At 47.8% G+C, this 20,023-nt stretch overlaps 6 protein-coding genes across 6 annotated transcripts; all 6 read left to right on the plus strand.

Annotated features, from left to right (window-relative positions):
* Positions 1–46: 46 nt before the first annotated feature.
* N7520_007152 (uncharacterized protein) lies at positions 47–1,633 on the plus strand (the record flags this gene model as incomplete). Its single annotated transcript, XM_057141086.1, has 2 exons — positions 47–95; positions 156–1,633. 2 exons carry the CDS (start codon positions 47–49, stop codon positions 1,631–1,633), a joined length of 1,527 nt encoding a protein of 508 aa, XP_056995092.1.
* Positions 1,634–4,796: 3,163 nt separating this feature from the next.
* steA (sexual development transcription factor SteA) lies at positions 4,797–7,209 on the plus strand (the record flags this gene model as incomplete). The annotated part of the gene is made up of 5 exons (XM_057141087.1): positions 4,797–4,920; positions 4,984–5,083; positions 5,135–6,700; positions 6,807–6,890; positions 6,951–7,209. 5 exons carry the CDS (start codon positions 4,797–4,799, stop codon positions 7,207–7,209), a joined length of 2,133 nt encoding a protein of 710 aa, XP_056995093.1.
* A 930-nt stretch (positions 7,210–8,139) lies between these two features.
* N7520_007154 (putative sucrose transporter) lies at positions 8,140–10,247 on the plus strand (the record flags this gene model as incomplete). Its single annotated transcript, XM_057141088.1, has 4 exons — positions 8,140–8,297; positions 8,377–8,416; positions 8,505–8,826; positions 8,875–10,247. 4 exons carry the CDS (start codon positions 8,140–8,142, stop codon positions 10,245–10,247), a joined length of 1,893 nt encoding a protein of 630 aa, XP_056995094.1.
* A 695-nt stretch (positions 10,248–10,942) lies between these two features.
* Positions 10,943–13,358, plus strand: N7520_007155 (bifunctional K:H/Na:H antiporter NHX1; the record flags this gene model as incomplete). The annotated part of the gene is made up of 5 exons (XM_057141089.1): positions 10,943–10,985; positions 11,059–11,088; positions 11,201–11,350; positions 11,417–12,076; positions 12,145–13,358. The coding sequence occupies 5 exons, from the start codon at positions 10,943–10,945 to the stop codon at positions 13,356–13,358; spliced, it is 2,097 nt and encodes a 698-aa protein (XP_056995095.1).
* Positions 13,359–13,855: 497 nt separating this feature from the next.
* N7520_007156 (uncharacterized protein) lies at positions 13,856–14,371 on the plus strand (the record flags this gene model as incomplete). The annotated part of the gene is made up of 1 exon (XM_057141090.1): positions 13,856–14,371. The coding sequence occupies one exon, from the start codon at positions 13,856–13,858 to the stop codon at positions 14,369–14,371; it is 516 nt and encodes a 171-aa protein (XP_056995096.1).
* Positions 14,372–17,022: 2,651 nt separating this feature from the next.
* N7520_007157 (flavin-containing monooxygenase) lies at positions 17,023–18,983 on the plus strand (the record flags this gene model as incomplete). Its single annotated transcript, XM_057141091.1, has 8 exons — positions 17,023–17,185; positions 17,236–17,643; positions 17,693–17,757; positions 17,806–18,045; positions 18,203–18,340; positions 18,410–18,612; positions 18,668–18,815; positions 18,867–18,983. 8 exons carry the CDS (start codon positions 17,023–17,025, stop codon positions 18,981–18,983), a joined length of 1,482 nt encoding a protein of 493 aa, XP_056995097.1.
* Positions 18,984–20,023: the final 1,040 nt, after the last annotated feature.

Consider the following 20,023-nt stretch of genomic DNA (forward strand, 5'->3'; position numbering starts at 1 on the left):
CATACATCGAAGCACCAGGAGGTCTGTGTGACTTATCCGCCAAAATATGGTCTTCACTCGTGGAGATGTATCTGGCGAGGTTGATGAGACAATAGGTATTGTTCATTTTCTTTTTTTTCCCCAAGTATCGACCGCTCGGAACTAATGTATCCAAGATCATAATGAAGCTGCCAGCGATATCGAAGTGGTTACCTGGGATGGACCTAAAGATCCTGGGAATCCGTATAACTGGTCCCTTCGCCAGAAGTGGACGTTGACGTACCTGGCAAGCTTCACAACCTTTATCACCATGATGAACGGTACGATCATCACCGTCGCCCATGCAGCCATCAACGAGGAATTTGGGATCTCAGATGCCTCGTTTCCCAACTCATACTGGCCTGTGTCATCTTGGGCCATCGGCGGAGGATGCTTTTCTCTCCTAGTCCTTCCGCTAATGGAGGATTTCGGCGTGAGATGGGTATTCCTTTCGACCTGGGCAATCTTCATCTGCTTCGTGATTCCACAAGCGGTGGCGCAGAACTTCGCCACGTTGATCGTGACCAGATTTTTTGCTGGTGGCTGCGTTGCTATTCTTGCGAACACCTCTGCGACTGTTATTGGGAATCTCTGGGACACCGAGAAATCACGCAATATTCCTGTCAGTTTGTATATTGTGACGTATCTTGTCGGGGCTAGCATTGGTCCTGTCATTGGCGCTCCGATCTTCCAGTTCCTTTCCTGGAGGTGGATTGGATACCTCCAAATCATCTGGTACGGAGCCTTACTCCCGGTATACTTTTTCATGTTCAAGGAGTGTCGCGGGATCGCCATTCTGGGGCAGCGTGCGAAGGCGTTGCGGCGAGAGGGGCGGATGGCATATACCCAACATGAGATCGATAGTGCAGGAACATCACTGCTGAGGATTGTGGCGAAGAGTGCGGCAAGGCCGCTGATTATGTACTTTACGGAGTCTGTCGTCTTCTTCTCGGGGATGTGGTCTGCGTTCACGGTGGGGACACTCTATCTGTTCACACAGTCAGTTGAGCAGGTGTTTTCGGGGCTTTATGGATGGTCTCCCTCACAGGCTGGATATTTGCAAGCTGCCATCGTTATTGGAGAGTGTATTGGATGGGTAGGGACGCTATATTCGGGGAGATTGTATTTCAACTCAGCCTCAAAAAACACTGAAGTCCCTGGAACACCCATCCCCGAGGCACGTTTGTACCTCGCTATCGTTGCTGGCGTTGTCGGCCTTTCTGGTGGCATGTTTGTCTATGCGTGGACATCTTACCCTTTTCTTCCGTGGATTGCACCGGCTATCGGTCTCGCTATGGTGGGAGCCGGTAGTGTTATTGTGGTTTCTGGAATCTCAGACTACGTTGTCGATGCCTATGCCAAATATGCGGGTAGTGCGGTGGGTATCATTGTCACAGGCGAGAATGTTTTCTCAGCCTTCCTGCCGCTGGCGGCGATGAGCATGTACTCACACCTTGGATTTCAGTGGGCCAGCACACTATTGGCCTTCATCTCACTAGCTCTGTCTCTTGCCCCGATCCTGCTTGTGGTGTATGGCAAGTCGATCCGAGCTCGGAGTCCGTTCATGAAAGAAGCGATGCTGGAAAAGCGTAGGAAGAGCATCGATTCAGTTTAGTTTGTTTCAGATTCTAAGGTTGTATATAGTATGCCATGCGGAGAGCCAAAAATAAACCAAGTGCCGCACGATCGAACTCTACTCCATATTAAAATCTCTTCCCAACACATACTCCACCGGAACACTCAATCGGTCCTTCAGGACATGTGAACCCTAATACAAATCGCACAAGTGGCTCAATTGGTGATTTCCCCCTGTGATGTCAAGTGCTCTGTTATCGCCGAAAGCCGATAGAATTTGGAAGAGATCTTTCGGGTTGAATTTTCTGGGGTGGATCTGAGACAAAATGTTGCATTTAGTTTATCATTAGAGAGTGGACACCTAAATATTGAAGCTAGATCCGGTGGAGTAGTGGATACTATGGGTGAAACGCATGGTATCGGGTTAAAAGACAGAATTTGAGCGGGAGAAGAATCAGGAAACCATGGAACGTTCCTTAGGGCGCAATATACTTTGAACTAAAAATTGACGCGAGTTTAGGTGAACGGAGGTTTTCCAGAATGAGGTTTAGAACGAACTTGTTTGTCCAACTAGCCTGAACTACCCACGCCACATTTCTCTAGAAATAGGAAGTTCACAGTAATTCAATGTTAGATTGACTTACACTCATAAACTTGGAAGTTCCGACTCCATTTTCATGAGCATGGTCAAACTTTGTCGCCATAATAATACTTGGCAAAGCGCATTTCCCAGCACGGAGCACGGAGTAGACGGCCTCGCAGAGGATAGTCAGTTTAACAAGGATGGCAAAGATGGCAATGACCAGTCTGCTACGTGGTCATGTATATCGACATTCCTTTTCGGGTTTGATGCATGGATTCCCAGTAGTTTCCCAGCCACCAATCCCGACACTAACCAAAAGCCCCACGGCCTTGACAAGGAGGATCTAGGACTAGAATTTCTAGATCGTTTCAGATGGGACGATCAAACAGGCACGAGTCATGCTATGACCCATGCGGACCACCATGTAGTGCCGGCACCTCGAAGTCTTCTCATCCGAATGGCAACTTCTCGCGATAAACTCATGCCCCTCGTTTCAACTCCTTTGCACTCATAACCTCGTGATCCCCCTGATTTCCTTTATGGGGTAATACTGTGCCGGTAAGTGGATAGTCGAACCGAAGGCCTTTGAAAAAAGTAAGACATTCAGGGAGTTTTTTTCACGGTCTTATCCGTGCTCTATCAGTCTGGATATGGCTGCACGGGTCACCCCGGTAAATCTTGATCGAGAATGAACCGTGATAACATAATTTTATACAGAACCCACCTCAATTTTCTCCACGAGGATATCCTCGATCCCTTTTGGCAAGCAGAAATTGTCAAGTGATTGGTGGGCTCGGGAGTCCGGATCGGATAGCATCTGATATCGCAAGAAATTTTTACCGTGTTATGGGGCGTGGTCTGGACCTTGGCGCGGGTGATTAATCCTCATTTCCTATGGCTGTGCCAAGCTTTTGATTTTCACTGATTTTTAATGATCATTTCGTCTTGACCACGGGAAGGTATTGGTCTATGCGTGGTCTGGAATTTGCTATGTTGATCTTCATATATGACATAATTAGTCACAAAAGGAGTGGACCAATTGCTGATACAGGATGGAAAATGCGATAGGTCCAGAAGCATAATCCCATAATGCAAAGGGAAAAAGGGGGGGAAAGCCAAGTCAGTCAGGTACCAGGTACGGAGTACACTTTTTAACGGGAGGACGTCGGACCAACCAGGAGAGTGTATAGACTTCGCTAGATATACCGGTGTCCAATCCACAGCATTATTCCAAGTTGGGGGGATTCTGGCTCCTCTCGGAATCACACGGAAATGTGAAAGACAAATCAGAAGGTCCAACTTCTTAGCTCCAGCTCCCAGCCACAACCGTGATTGTTGACCGAGCACGGGCGATGCTATCGGAGAAATTCCTTGGGACCTAGATGAGAAAAGGCTAGTATAAGGGACGAAGTGGGACGGGGAGAGCAGAACCCGTTTCAATGCATGTAAGCGCCCGGGATTCTGAAACATCCTGGGCGGGTGCTTCAGGTACCCCCCCCAACGCCAGCTTGACTGGAGGTCCCTTTGTGGATCTTTTCTTTCCTTTTTCTTATATATTAATTTATCTTAGTTTAATATTATTTTAGGGTTTAGTTTTTTCTTGTCCGAACGAGTACGGAGTATGGAGTGGGTAAACAAGTGGAAGAAGTCTCTAGAAGAGATATATGAATTACACCCACCGGAACTTAAGGTAATTCCTCCGATAGACTTGTCAAAGTAATCTACATATAGGATACGTTCGAAAGTTCGAAAGTACGTAGCAAATAGAATATCATCAGATAATCTGCAGTCGGATCACCCCATTAGGTCAGTGATGCATCAAGTCAACCTGCAGAAAGAGGGTCTGCAAGGAATAGAAACTGTAAATTGTAAAGGGAAAAATGACTACTTTTCCTGGTTTTTTTCTTGTATATTATTTTATTTTATAGAAACCAATCAGCAAATCTGGCCCCATCCTTTTCCCTGGAGAGTGGAGTAAAGTTACAAAAACAAGGTTAATACAGGTTATGTTTTAAATACCAACTTGATTATACTTAGAACGGATGTTATTGATGTAATCCGATATACATCAAGTTCTGTTGTTATGACTGGTCATCCCCCAATTATCCTGGCGCTTCGATTATTATTAGTACAACACTGACGTGCATTTCTTCCCCCTACTTCCACCTCCTCCTACACATTTCCTCTCCCACTTTCGTTTCTATTCCCGCTGTGCGAGAAAAGCCTCTCATCCCCCAGAGAACTATACCGGCTGGTCCAGTTCCTTTCTCTGACTTTCCTGTCTTTCTCTTTGTTCCCCGAGAGGCCGGTTCCTCCAAAAAAGCATTCGATCCTGATTCGATAATCGCATCTTCATCGCTCAGTTGTGCGATTCAACATCTGTTGATCGCTTCAACATTTCCCGTAGATCTTAGATCCGCGCTTCCGATCTGAAGGTGATAGATTCATCTCTCCAAGTAAGTTGTATATTGTGCTTTATCCGCTTTGGTACATGGTTTCAGAAGGTGTGAAACCAGCCGCACTCTCGTGCACTTTGGTGCCAGATGAGATATCCTTTGGTATCCTCTGCCATATTTCTTCGGTCGGCGCTGACGGCTTCTCACATAGAGCGCGTGAAGAAATGTATCCCCAACATGGTCCTCCAATGGCTCCGCCGCAGAAACCGGAGACCTTCATGCTCTCGACGGAAGCGCAGCACAACCTCCCCCACGACGCGCAAGTCGCCCTGCAGCAAGTGGACAATTGTATGATAATGCCGCAAGAATTTATCCCCCACCACACATGAAATAGGTGCTGACGAGAACTAGTGAAATACTTCCTTTTGTCGGCGCCTGTTGACTGGCAGCCCGACCAGCTCATTCGTCGTTTTTTACTTCCGACCGGCGACTACGTCTCTTGCATTCTATGGTTAGTGGCCACGACGGATGACAAGCCTACGCAGAACTGATTGATTTTCAGGAGTAACCTTTTCCACATCTCCGGTACGGATATCGTCCGATGCCTCGCATTTCGATTCCAAGCGTTCGGTCGTCCAGTGAAGAACTCGAAGAAGTTTGAAGAAGGCATTTTCTCCGATCTCCGAAATCTCAAGGCCGGCACCGATGCGACTTTAGAGGAACCGAAGAGCGCATTCCTGGACTTCTTGTACAAAAACAACTGCATTCGAACCCAGAAGAAGCAAAAGGTCTTTTACTGGTACAGCGTGCCTCACGACCGATTGTTTTTGGATGCGCTGGAGCGCGACTTGAAGCGCGAGAAGATGAACCAGGAAGCGACCACGGTCGCCGTCAGTGAACCGGCCATGTCCTTCGAATTCGATTCGTCCCAGTCTCTCTACGAGCAATTGACGAAAGCACAACAAGCAAACTCGTCTTCTTTCTCGGCTCATGCAAGTGCTCATATTAGCGCTCATGCAAGTGCCCACCCTAGTGCCCACGCAAGTACGACATATGGCCAGCCCAACTCCCCCGTGCTTCGGACCGTTGACGCAATGCCTCCTCCCCAGATGGCTCCCCCAGCGATGCCTCTTCTCCAGGACGAGTCAGTCCAACCGATGTACAGCAACCCGTCGATGCCCATGTCGAACAACCTAGTCCAGAGCATTATTAAACGCGAGCAAGACTACGGAACCATTCAGTACGACCGCAACGGAATGCCTATCCCCCGCATTCATCAGCGCCATTCCTCGATGCCGACATTTTACGAATACTCGCCTGCGCCATCCTTTGTGTCATCGCAGTACGAGGATTACAGCAATCGCGGCCTGTCATTTGAGCCAGTTACCCCGCCTCAGCACTCGGTCGGACTCGGCGCAGAGCCCGCCTACATCGCCAACGAAGACACGGGCTTGTACACCGCGATTCCGGATCTCTCTCACGCAGCCCCGTACAACCCCATGATGCAGCTTCCGCCGTCTAACTTTACCAACGGTCATTACCAAGCGGCGCCTCGGCCCTACTCGACCAACCCGTACTCGGTGATTGAGGGCTCGCCAACTTATAAACAGCGGCGACGCCGTCCATCTATGACCCCAGGCTCTTCTCAAGGTACCCCTGGTGTGATGAATGGCTCTGCTCCCCCTCAGCCCGCTCCGCACCCGACCGCTTATGCTGCTCACAAGCCAAGTGATCTCCGGCGCTCAGTCTCAAGCTCTGTGGCTCCCGGTCTGGAGGATGAGTCTGCGCATGACTTAGTACGCACATACCCGAGTGCCATGCTTCCTCAGAGGGACTTGCTGAATGAGATTTCGCGCCACGGTACCCCACTGCAGCATCTAGATGGTAGCGTGGAGCCACAGTCGGTACCCCTGTCACACCCGCATGACGACTTGGCAGCGCTACCTACCAGTGCCGTCATCGAGGCAACCGTTCAAAATAGCACCAGTCGAGAGCGTTCAGCCCCCGGTCCCGCTCGTCGGGCACGCAGTGCAACAATGATGGAATTGGGCCCGTACCCGCATAAATCTCACTCTTGCCCGATTCCGTCATGTGGCAGACTCTTCAAGCGTTTAGAGCATCTCAAAAGGTAAGCTTCATTCTATTTTTGAAACACTGGCGTTCCAAGTGGGGCGCCGATCTGCACAATACATCCCTTGTGATGGTTTTAGCCGCCGACTAACCTGGGCGCCTAGACACGTGAGGACTCACACACAAGAACGTCCATACCCCTGTCCATACTGCAGCAAAGCCTTCTCGCGCTCGGACAACCTTGCCCAGTAAGTTTTTTTGTCTTGCATGTCCGGGTCCCTCGACTGTCATTTCTAACCCTACATCAGACACCGCAGAATCCATGAGGCCCAACAAGATGGCCACCCTCTCGTTTCCGAGGAGGACCTGGAGAATGACGGAAATGAATTCGACTCCGCGGGTGAAGAGTCATCTCCACCGGCGCCAGAGTCAGTTCACACTCCCCACATGGGCCACATGCCTGCCATGACGTCCATGGCTGCACCTATGAGCATGCCCTCGGCTGTCCACTCCACCATGGTTGGCACCCACATGATTGCTCCTCAGCTTCTCCAGCAGCAGATGTAAGCTCTCTGCCCGCTTGGGTATATATTTATTGGCGTGGCCTCGTCTTTTTGGGATCCACAGGCGCATCGTAAGCGACCTTGGCTCTGGTGTCTAATGGTTTCATTTCCGCTTTTCTTCACACCAAGATGTTCCTCTTTTTAAAGTTTGCTATTTTTGCACATCTGCATGGCATCTCGTTTACATTTCTATTTCTTTGTTATTTATCTGTTGGGATCTATGGCTCTGTTTTGGTTGGAACAACCTTGTATTATCGTCTCGCCGCAATCGGTGCTTACTCCGACACCCGTGAACTACGAGCCTGGCGGGTACGGGCACGTGTGGCGTACAATGTCAAGGGTCCGGGGGACATTTGGTCTGCCCTTATCTTGAAACATTGGGAATCTTCTCTTGAGGAGCATGGATTGGAAGCTGCTTAGCAGCATGCTTATATTATAGAACTCTAACGAATTCACTTGACTATAAAAATAGTAAAAAATACCTATTAAATGCAATTTGGAACTTGTGCCTGAGTCCAACCACCGGTACAGCCTCAGATCTAAACCATTCCCAATCGGGACGTCCTTGTCACGTGTGCTGACGTCGTTCTCCGAGACATCGATTTAACTGAAGCTGTCTACACTGATCTTTAATCAGGTTAGAGGAAAGATTAGCATTGCATATCCTTTTACTGGGATGCACTACTCTTAGATCAATTCCGGCTTCCCGACTGTGGACCCCATGACCGAACGCCTCATTGCATCCTCGACAGATGATTTGTCAAACCATCTGACCCCGGCTTTCAAGCTTGTCTACATTCGTTGCGGCCCTATTTCTCCCCTCGATTAAACGTACTACTTTAGTGCCGGACTAAAGCTCCTGGACTATCTTTTGTCACTGCTGAATCTTTGGCAATTGTTGTGGGTCTCCCTTATCGCACTTTAACCGTACCCCATGGGGGGAACCAACACTTTTTCAGTTGTTCACGAAAGGTCGCCCCTGATGCCTGGGCAGCAGGAGGCTGAGTTGGAAGCTGAGGGTGCAGACTCTGTTGCTCGTGAAGAGTCGAAGAGTAGCTGGTATCTGCTTTTGCTTACAATTTCTATTGGGGGGTAAGTTGCTTCGCAAGCTAGCCACGGATCGTATTGTACACGTTTTCGAACCATCTCGCTTACTAACATTTTCCTGTAGTCTTCAGGTGGTCTGGTCTGTGGAATTAGGTAGTGGATCGGTACGTGTTGCCAGGATCGTTTAGCTGTCTTCATGATTCCCCCTTGCCTGGGGATCCGACCGGCTCGCTAATGTTTCCTTGGATATAGCCATTCCTTCTTTCTCTGGGCATGAGCAAGGCTCTTCTTGCCTGTGTTTGGATTGCAGGTCCCTTGACAGGTACATTGGTTCAGCCTTATATTGGCATTCGAAGCGATAATTGTCGGATATCATGGGGCAAGAGGAAGCCTTTCATGGTGTTTGGAGGTGTAGCTACCATTCTATCTTTACTTCTGCTCGCATGGGTGAAAGATCTTGTTGGTGGGCTCTTGTCGGTATTCGGCGTTGATCCGGCGTCAAATGGGACGAAGATAACAATCATGATCGTGGCGACGCTGATGATGTTTTGTCTTGACTTTGCGATCAACACCGGTAGGTAGAGGATCCTCTTATTGTGTGAGTGGACTAACCATCTTAAAGTGCAAGCTGGAATCAGAGCATTCATCGTCGACAACTGCCCTGCTCACCAGCAGGAACTGGCAAACGCATGGGCAAGTCGGTGGACTGGGATGGGCAATATCATTGGCTATATTTTTGGCTACATTCATCTGCCCAGATATTTTCCATTCCTTGGAGATACGCAGTTCAAAGTTCTTTGTGCTTTTGCGTCTATCGCACTCATTGTGACGTTGGCTTCCAGTTGCTTCTATATCCAGGAACGAGACCCTCGACTTGATGGTCCGCCACCTTCAGATGGACTGGGAGTCATCGCATTCTTCAAACAGACCTTTCGATCCATTCGCACTTTGCCACCACAAATTGCCCGGGTATGTGAGGTTCAGATTGCGGCTTGGGTGGGCTGGTTCCCCTTCTTGTTCTACGCTACTACATACGTCGGACAGCTCTACGTCAATCCGATCTTCCAAAATAACCCCAACCTCCCCCAGGATCAGGTTGATAAGACATGGGAAGATGCCACCCGCATCGGGACTTTTGCTCTGCTCATCTACGCCATTATTTCATTCATCGCCAATACCATTCTTCCAATATTCATTGTTCCTACCTATCAACCCGTTGTCGAAGTTATCACACACCAAGACGATCGAGATGCTTCTTTGGATGAGGAAGAGGAGCGCTCCCGCAGGATATCAATATCTGCGATGCCGACTGGAATGGCATCAGAGCCGCTGCTGGATGCAAACCCGAGCAAGAATAGCGAAGATAGACCTACATGGCTTTCACGCCTGCAGATCCCTGGTCTCACACTTCGACGCACGTGGCTTCTATCACATATCTTATTTGCAACATGTGCATTTAGTACATTTTTTATCTCATCTTACCAGGCAGGTTCTGTTGCGATCGGTTTTATTGGTATTTCATGGGCCGTTACTCTGTGGGCCCCATTTGCTTTGATCTCGGCGGAGATTTCCCGCATAGATCTTGCACGACGCCTCCGCCGCCGGCACGCAACTACCACCGACGGAGATCCGGTCTCTGCCCCGGGACCCCAAACCACATCTAACGCTTATGCACCGGTCTCCGTCGAGGATGAAGATGATCACAATACAAATAGGGCCAGTGTGGACGATCTTGAGGAGGGTCACACTAAAACCTCTGCCGATGCTGATGCAGAGAACTTGATCCAAGCCGGAATCGTCCTCGGTCTCCATAATGTGGCCATTTCTTTCCCACAAATATTTTCCAGTCTTATCTGCAGTGCCATTTTCAAGGTCGCCCAAAAGCCGCGGGGAGAGCCCTGGGATGATAGCGTGGGTTGGGTGCTACGATTTGGCGGGTGCGCAGCCTTGGTCGCAGCGTTCTTAACTAAGCGATTAGCGGAGGGTACACGGTAATCTGGGAAGCTACTGATTGGATTCGAGTTTCAAGTGAAATTGATCGTAATCTTGCCTTGCAGAGCATGCCAATGATATACATCATCGTACAGAGATGTGGATCAGGGGGGTATGCGGTCATCGGCCAAAGCTTGAATGTAGGGATGTTAAGAGGGACATGATATATGAAAGTGACTCTGCCGTCATGTGTTTACAGTCCCCCTTAGTTGAAACTTCCTTTCAGATATCCTTTAAGACTAGGTACCAAGTAGGTAGGTGTCCCGTATACTTCGTTAAAACGGCATCAATTTAAAACCAGCGTGTTCGTTGCAACCCACTTGTCTTGGCGTGTTGCGCGGCATCCTTAAAAGTGGCCCACGTGTCATATATATGTTTTGTACTTTCATGTACTGTATTTTACTTGATGACACATCACTCAATCGTCAAAACTCTTAGCCCGTAATTCCGTTTTGTCACCGAAATACCCGCCCCTTACGTTCGATCGGTCCATCCGTTCGGAGCAGGCAACTCACCTCACATCAAGTTGGCCTGCCACCTTTAACCCTATTTCTTTTTGATTGCGCCACTACTTTAGAACACCTATTTTGCGGTTTTTACTGAGTGGATTATGCGCGCCTGTTCCTGGCTTCTCAAACTCGCAGGAGTTAACTGTCAGGTGTCATCCGCGCTGGCTCAACGTTCCTAACAGAGTCGCAATGGCTACTCAACTCATGAGCGACACCCTCCACGCTCTGCTTCGTACGTCTGATGCCAGTCTTGATCGCAATTTTATCTGCATGGGTTATTGGCTAACTTTAGTCCATCTTTTTAGGGCGAGCGTCAGAGGATACTGACCCCGATGGTACGCGTGCTGAGAGCTCCCCCCTTCCCTCTTTCCGTCTGACGATAAAGTGCCCCTGCGTGATGCGGTGATGAGATGATAATCTGACCGATGTTATTTTTGGATTTTACAGATGCCCCCGACTCGGGTTCGAAGGAGATCACTAGCTCCTGGGCTTTGTTTATTATGATCATGCTCTTGATGTTCGCCTTGTTCACAAGCTACATCCTTCAGCAGAGGAAGATCCAAGCCGTCCATGAAACGGTCTTATCAATTTTTGCGGGTATGTTTGGGCAGGAGGAGCATGGATAATTTTCAATTGGACTCGTTGCTGATATCGTCCTAATAGGCATGTTCGTTGGTTTAATCATCCGCCTAACCTCTCAATCGACCCTCCAAGACAGTGTCGCATTCGACTACCAGTTCTTCTTTAACCTCCTCCTACCTCCCATTATTCTCGCCTCCGGATATGAACTCCATCAAGCCAATTTCTTCCGCCATATCGGCACTATTCTCACCTTTGCGTTCGCCGGTACCTTTATCTCCGCCATGGTCCTCGGTCTCGTTCTCTACCTTTGGACGCGTATCCCGCTGGACGGGTTAAATATCTCTTTCGTCGAGGCGATTTCTGTTGGTGCGACCCTATCCGCTACCGACCCGGTCACCATTTTGGCCATTTTCAACCTGTACAAGGTCGAGCCGAAGCTCTATACGATCATTTTTGGAGAGTCCATCCTTAACGATGCTATCGCCATCGTGTTGTTTGAGACTGCACAGAAATATGCGGATACCGACGCTGGCTCGTTGAGTTTCTTGAACTTTTTTGAAGCTATTGGTCTCTTCGTGCTGGTTTTCTTTGGTAGCATGGTGGTCGGTATTATTGTCGGTATCGTTACTGCCCTGGGACTCAAGTATACCCTGGTGCGCCGTATGCCGAAGATTGAAAGCTGCCTTATTATTCTCATCTCCTATGCTAGCTATTTCTTCTCGAACGGTGTGCATTTGTCTGGTATGTATCACCTATGCGGTTCTTTTTGGCACTTGGAGACGACAGGATACTAAAGTCCCGGTTTATAGGAATTGTGTCACTCTTGTTCTGCGGGATTACGTTGAAGCATTACGCCTACTACAACATGTCCCGCCGTACGCAGCTGACTACCAAGTACCTGTTTCAGGTCATGGCGCAGCTGTCCGAGAACTTTATTTTCATTTACCTCGGGTTGGATCTGTTTGTCGAGTCCAACCTACAATTCAACCCGCTTTTCATTATGGTGTCAGTCATTGGAATTTGCGTTGCCCGCTACCTTGCTGTCTTCCCTCTTTCCAAGGCAATCAACTGGTTCATCCGATACAAAGCTCGCCGTCGAGGCATTGAAGTCGCAGATGAACTGCCCTTCGCATACCAGGCTATGCTTTTCTGGGCTGGCCTGCGTGGTGCTGTTGGAGTTGCACTTGCGGCAGGTCTCTCAGGTGCCAATGCGCCGACATTGCGAGCCACCGTTTTGGTAGTTGTCGTGTTGACGGTGATCATTTTCGGCGGAACAACAGCCCGCATGCTGGAAATCTTGGGCATTCGGACTGGCGTAGTCGAGGAGATTGATTCGGACGACGAGTTTGATATTGAGGTCGCCCACGGAGGTACCTACTACAAGCGCTCTGATACTGCCTTTGGATATACGCCGCGACGCAGTGACTCAACTATCCCCCTGGATGGTGTCACCCCCAACCCCCAGCGAACCAGGATGGGTGAACGAGGGGATAGTTACTCCAGCGGCAACAATCGTCGCCCCAGCCCACCACACGGCCATACCAGAATGTACTCGGCCGCGTACAGCACCAAAGATACACAGACGCGCCGGGATCGCTCGTCAACAGCAACCCTACTTAATAGCGGTAACGCTGGCAGCGACGACGAGTTTGGTCTCCCGCCCAGCAGCAAATCTCGTGCGGCCCCTGTCGCCCATCCGGACGACTTCGATCTCGATCTCGAAGGCGTCTCTGATGACGACCTCCCCCCCGCCGCACAGGCTACTTCGTCTCGTATGCGACGATCCCCATCATTTCCACCCTCAGGGCCGCATACCCCATCACTCAACGAGGCCTCCGCTAGCGTCTCCCCCGCACGGAGGCAAGAACAATCCGGTCTCACTGCCCGTGACGCTATCCGGGATCTGTTCTCCGGTGGTGCGAATGGCGACCATGCGGCGTGGTTCCGCCAGATTGATGAGGACTATATTAAGCCGAAATTGTTGCTTGATCAGTCCAACCATAAAGGACCCGGCGCGGTCTGATTTGATGATACCTTTTTAGAGGGCTACTCCTTCCTGCATGGTTATTTTCTTGAATGTGAAATGTATATTTAGCCTTTTGCTTTTTTGGGTTTGCATTACTGTAACATTGGAACTTCAGTATTCTTCTCGGTCAATCCTGTCTACTCTCCGGTTCAGAGTTATAGATACTTGAGTAGCCGTAATTGAAATTCTCAAATATTCACTATAACACGATTCAAAGATGCTACAACCTGGTGCACCATGGCCCAGAACTTTCGCTTCTTTTTTGTTTCTTAAACATTTCAATATCCCGCATCTCTCACTTCCACCTCCCCTTCTCCAGCCAAGAACTAAGCAAGATAGCAGAGTCGCGGCAACCAGCATGGCTTCTATCCTGCTCAACTCATTCTCCTTCTCCCACAGTTACCCTGGGAATTGCGAGACGCGATCTGGCGACTGTGTAACCCGGGCCCTCGGATCGTCGAGTTCGATCGTCTGCAACGTACCCCTCTGTCGAAATGCGTGGACAGGATCCATCGTGCCTGCCCATTCCCTTCCCAGTGCTTGCAGCCGTCTGTCAAGAGTCACGTAAGGTGGCCCTTCGGAAATACTACAGCCCAGAGGCAGACGCCGAGATCCCACGCCAGTTCTGTCCCTCAGCATATGAGCATGTCTGCTTTCGGTTGGGGATCGATATTCTACACTTTAACTGGGACGAGGATAGCGCAATCCCATACTTTTGCGCTATTGTACGCAAAGTGCCTAACCTAATATTTATCACCGCTGAGCACCTCCGGCAGGATTTCGATGACCCCTTCTTCGCTATGGATGTTCGCCTCACGAGAGTAGACAAATATGCAGTACGGGACCACTGGCTAGTCCAAGTACGGATTATTAGCTTAGATTTCGCAGACGACGCCCAGGCGCTACAGTCCGGTTTGTTTGGGGAGTTAGAGCTAGACCCAGTGCATTATGTCGACCCCTGGGACTCGGAAATCCTCCGTCGATACCATCAGCTCTGGCAGATCGAGTAGAATGCGAAGTTCTTTGCGCTAATAGACTATGATCACCAGCCATTCCGCGACCGACTTATCCGGTGGAAGCAATATATTGACCGTCGCTGGGTCTGGAAAGCATACTACCGAGCTAAGGAAGCTGAGGCCGAGACTGAGTCTGTTCCAGATCATACTGTGCTATTCCTGTCACCCTATCCTGGCTATGACTGAGAGGAAGATGATGAGACCTACGAGTATGGTAGATCGAGATATACGCTTAAGAGAGCGCGTCCGTGGATTCAGGCAGTCCTAAAGAAAATGCCCTTTTTCCAGCCGATGATTCTCTTTCGCCATCGAACGGGGGTCGGTTGCCTCGATCAGAACTGGTCACTTTGACGGAATTGGAAAGTACAATGGAACGTTTTGTGTAGTATACCAAAATTCAAATGAGTATGTCCATGGCTCTCTAACGCTCATTGACAAGTTCCTTCCGTTAGGCGTTGGTTGATGTTTCTTTGGCCCTTGTAATCTAATATCTTGAATTCTTGATGCAAATACCATAATCCGCTCTATCCAACCCACATATTCTCCTATGAGATTCTATGGGGACCAAGAACTCACTCATCCCGTTTCGAGGTAAAACAATCAGCATTGATTTTTGAATCTTCGGGGCACTCAGCATTCTGCATCCATGGCCCAATTAAAAATTCCACAATGGAACGAGAATCGAAATACTTTCGAACGAAATTCACAGGTAAGAATGAATTACTACGAGTCTAATCCGTGATGCTGTGTGGCTTTAACGCGTTAGATCTGAAGCAAATTGCGATATCAATGATCATCGGCTTTATGCGGGTGGGATTTTAGGTGATGTCTATTGGCAGGTTCCCTGAATACGTGATGAGGGCTATATTGTTCGTGGGACGGCTTACGCTCACTTCTCTGGGCGATCCTCATCCATGCACTTTATTTGTATTTCTCGTATAGCTTCCTCCTTACATAGATAAGAAAATGAACCCAAAGGCTTGTTTAGTTCGATGAGTGCAGAAATGATATTGATGGGGCGTCAAGTAGGTTCATGCATCCGATTCCAAATGCAGTGAAGATTGCATGCCGAGATGCATATAACAAAAGCACGAATCTAGGCCTCTACGATTGGGCGGCACGCCCACGTAGCCCACCTGAAAGAACGACAACTGGAAAATCGCAATGAAAATTTGGTATATCTATCCGTCTAATGAATCATATAGAACAAGCTGGCTAAAATGTTAGGCTCTTCTGACCACATATCTATCTAAAGCTTCGCCATTGGTCATCTCCCGCTCGACTTGCAGTGAAAACGCTGTCCCCCTAATCATACGTCTTCGTATCGTCGATCGGGCGTTTTAGGAGTGAGGGAACTTTCCAAATGTTAGTGGACGGTGTGTTGATCGAACATCTGCCATAACAAGTCATCTGCAGGTGCCACACCAAGTTTCAACGTTTACGGTATTTTGGAACCTTCGCCATTCGCACATTGATGTACGTCAAACATGGTCTGAAACGTCAAAGCGATTACGGGGCTGAGGGTCAGCACTAATTGGGAAGGGGCAAGTCAATAGTTGGAACAGGAAATCCGCTACATAGGCTCCGGGATACGCGCATTCTCATCTGAATTTCAAGAAACTACAGATCGCTGCAATACTATGTGACCCTCGCACGAACCTTCCATGGGGCTGAGCTAGATTCATCGATCTCCCGGTATGTCCTAAACGTCCCGAAAAATTCGTATACGCAAACTATTTCTATGATTGCTTGGATCGTGCTTCGCTTGCATGGTAGCACGAATCGGCGACTGTTGAAATCCGATGCTGACCGTGCGCTGATCTTAGTCCAAGCATATTTCTAGATCGGAAAATACACGTGAGAGTGATTTTCGTGGATTTCGGATGATATTTTTAGGCAACCGCTAGTGGAGGTGTGAAGCTGGATATTTGTAGATCAGGACAGGTAGAGTCAAAAGAAGAAATTCAAGGTTCTGTCAACTGGAAGCTAATAGAAAACACGCATTCCAAGGTTCGTGGTGCTAGTTGAGGGCATATGCCTATCACTGATGCCTTGCGTTAGGCATTGTTTACCTTGACATCCAGTTTGTTGAACTTTGTTGAACTTATTTCAAGCAAAGTAGATTGCCTGAGCCTGAAGCAGACCTGGGCCTCCACTAGCAATCACCAGAAGGTCCACACCTCCTGGAGAGCACCAATAGAGAATTTAAGGTGCGACACACATGAAAACAGGCGGCTTGATATGTTGCATTTGACTGTGCTCATGAACTTTTACTGGAATGCAAAAGCTGACCTTTGGGTAGATAAACGATTTTGGCTAAGATCGACAGTCAGAACACTCTCTTACTCGCCACGAGATATGGCGATTGGATGAAGGGTTTTCACAGAAGATACGAAGTATCCATCGCAAGCTTAAGATGCAGAATTGTGTTACCTCCCGAGGTCGAGATGCATATATGGACCAGAATAGCTAGTTGCAGCTGAGAAGATGAAACATTTTGGTTCTATGGAAGCTTTGGTTGGCATGTGAATATAAATCTCTATTTTGGCTATTAATCTAGCCTCATGAAATGCAATATTAGCGATTTATGCGAGAATAGAGCTTTTTCTTCTCCCAAATCTGCTGAATTACGAGCCATCTTCAATATGACTTCCCCTGAGAAAAGACCTTTCACTAAGGTAGTGATCATTGGAGCTGGTTTTTCCGGCTTGGCTATGGCATGTCAACTTCAGGCAAAACTCCATTGCAATGACTATGTTATTTATGATCGAGCTGCAGCCCCTGGTGGTGCCTGGTGGGCAAACAAATGTGAGTATCTTCTCAATTGTCAGTTTGAGTCAGTAGTTAATCAGGGACAGATCCAGGATGCGCCGTGGACATTCCCGCTGTGTTCTACAGCCTATCTTTTGCACCTAACCCCGAATTTTCGAAGGTCTTTCCCCCACAAGCAGAAATTTTGGAATACTTTAACGCTGTTGCGAAGAGGTTCGATGTTTCTCGACATGTTGTGGCCAACACGGAATGGGAGGGCGCTTATTGGCAAGAGCTTACCAGTACTTGGCTGGTGAAGTTAAGAGATCTTTTTACTGATGAATTCTTCTATCAAGAATGTCAGATGCTCATTTCTGCCGTTGGTGGCTTGGTTAATCCCAACAAGTTTGACGTTCCAGGGCTCGACACATTTGAAGGTGATATTGTTCATACTGCAAGGTGGAAGGAGGATACTTCCTTGCATCAGAAGAATGTCATTGTTGTTGGTAATGGCTGTAAGTTTACCTATCCTCTAGATGCTGAGCTATCACTAACTTTGACAAGGTTCAGCAGCTCAGCTGATTCCAGCCATTGCTGATGGGCCAAAGAGTATATCTCAATTTATTCGCGTATGAAATGCCTTCACTATAGATAAAATTCAGCTAAGAGACTTCTAGACCCCCCAGCATTATCTGGAAAACGACAATTTTCAGGTGAGCCCGAACTGGAGAGGCATTTTTCGCCATGTTCCTGGTGCCCTATGGATTCTCCGAGTCATCGTATTCCTCTACCTTGAAAGCACAGCTGCCCGGTTTAATGCAAAAGGAAATGGCAAATTGGCAAGAAGCCAGTCGTCTAAGAGCAGCGAGGAGTATATCAGACAGACAGCGCCTGGTGAGTCCTCCAAAAATTCAACAGTTTGCCAGCTTTGAGTAAGGCTGACCTATGTTTGCTCAGAGAAATATTGGCCGCTTCTGATTCCGAAGTATGAGATTGGATGCAAGGTGACTGAAGACTTACTTCAAAATAGATGATTGCCATATCTGACACTTCATAACATTGAATTATTAACAGCGACGTATATTTGACAATGCAAAGTATATCGGCTACCTCCAACGAAACAACATCCATCTTACAGATGATCCTATCGTTGCTCTTCGATCTCATTCAGTATTGACGAAGTCTGGTCAAGAATACCCCGCAGATGTGATTGTAAGGGAAATGGTTTCATCACAAGTTGAAATATCACCTCACTGGAAGCTAATGACTTCTCTATAACAGCTCCTTGCCACCGGGTTCTCTTTAACGCATTACGATGTTGAGCTTCAGGGTCGAAACGGCCGTACTCGAGCCAATCATTGGAAGGATGTTGGCTACAAAGAGGCGTATAAATCAATTGCCATGGCTGGATTTCCCAACTTTTTCTATATTCTGGGTCCCAACTCTGGTAAAGGTCATACTTCCACTATTTATTCCATCGAGAAGTGAGTCAGAAAATCAGATTATCCTTTCTATAACACTAATGCAGGGGCACGTTAGCTACGTCGATTTGGTCACTCAAGTGATCACACCGGTCATAAAAGGCGACTCATCTTCTGTCGAGGTCAAGACTGATAGTGAGGCTTTTTACAATGAGAGACTGCATATGTCCATTGCGAAGACGATTTTCAACAACTCTTGCGGCAGTGTAAGAGGAAATTTCCCCTATCTACTCTATTTTCTAACACTTATCTTACAGTATTTCATCGACCAAACCACCAACAAAAATTGGTTCATCTATCCATGGAGCTCCTTTCACATGTGGTACACAACACACTGGGAACATACAAATGACTGGGTGTACGATGTAAGCTGAATTAGCCGCACGTATCCCCAGCGATACTCAAGTGCCAAGACTAATACCTTTACAGACCCGAGAAAAGAGAAAGCAGGTGGGAGCCCGCTCCTACTTGATGTCGCTTGTCTTCACAATCGGGATCATTTTACTCGGCTTGTCCCGGTTAAGCAGTATGTTCATTGTTTCTACATAGACAGACAGTATGTGGGATATTATAGAAGCACTGGAGACTTTTATTGCAAAAGTCCTTGGGAAATGATCTGACTCTGTTCCATTAAACTCAATGCTATAAACTAGACTGTGATTAAGAGGTCAGAGCAAAGGAGAAAAGAATGAAAACCAGCATTAGGAATTAGATACAGGAGAACGATGGGATAAGACTCTCACCTCCCTTTGAAACTTCAACTCATATTGACATCGATCATTAGGTAGATACTTTTAGTCTAGACTCTAGAGCAAAGTGATGAATAGAGATCCGAATTACTCAAAAAGGTAAACCAAATATTTGGTACAACAGTCAAGTACACCAAGGCCTTGGTATTAACGCGTGGTAACTGTAGCAAACTTCCATCATTGCATTATTGTATCTTACCGATAAATCAACCCGTACCCGTACAATTTCCAAGATAAAAGTCAAGATGAAAAGCCTTTCACATGCAATGTAAGCCACCTGAAGGTCAAAGCACTAAATACGATTTGACTTCAGAAAATGAGTTTTATGAATGCATGTTAATTCGAATTGAGCGTTTTCGTTATGTCTGAGGGCCTAATATGGTTATCTGCATTCTGGGCTGTTCCTAAGGTCCAAGCATGTTACACAGCATCGTGGGTGTGTGGAGCAATAGACATGAAAGTGTGAGTAGGATGTACGATGTAGGAATTACAGTATATAAAAAACCATGTGTAGATAAATGCCAAAATAACTCAACTTGCCTTCCTCAGAAATAACAAAGAACTTTGAAATTCGCTGTCGTTTCATTAACCATGCTTCCTTCGCTTGCCAAACCTGATGTAGCGGCTCTCTTGAGCTTCTTCTGCATTGCCATGTCTCTTTTATC

The sequence above is a fragment of the Penicillium odoratum genome (genome assembly GCF_028828045.1).
Source record: "Penicillium odoratum strain IBT 22623 chromosome Unknown utg000005l_segment0_segment0, whole genome shotgun sequence".
Classification (NCBI taxonomy): domain Eukaryota; kingdom Fungi; phylum Ascomycota; class Eurotiomycetes; order Eurotiales; family Aspergillaceae; genus Penicillium; species Penicillium odoratum.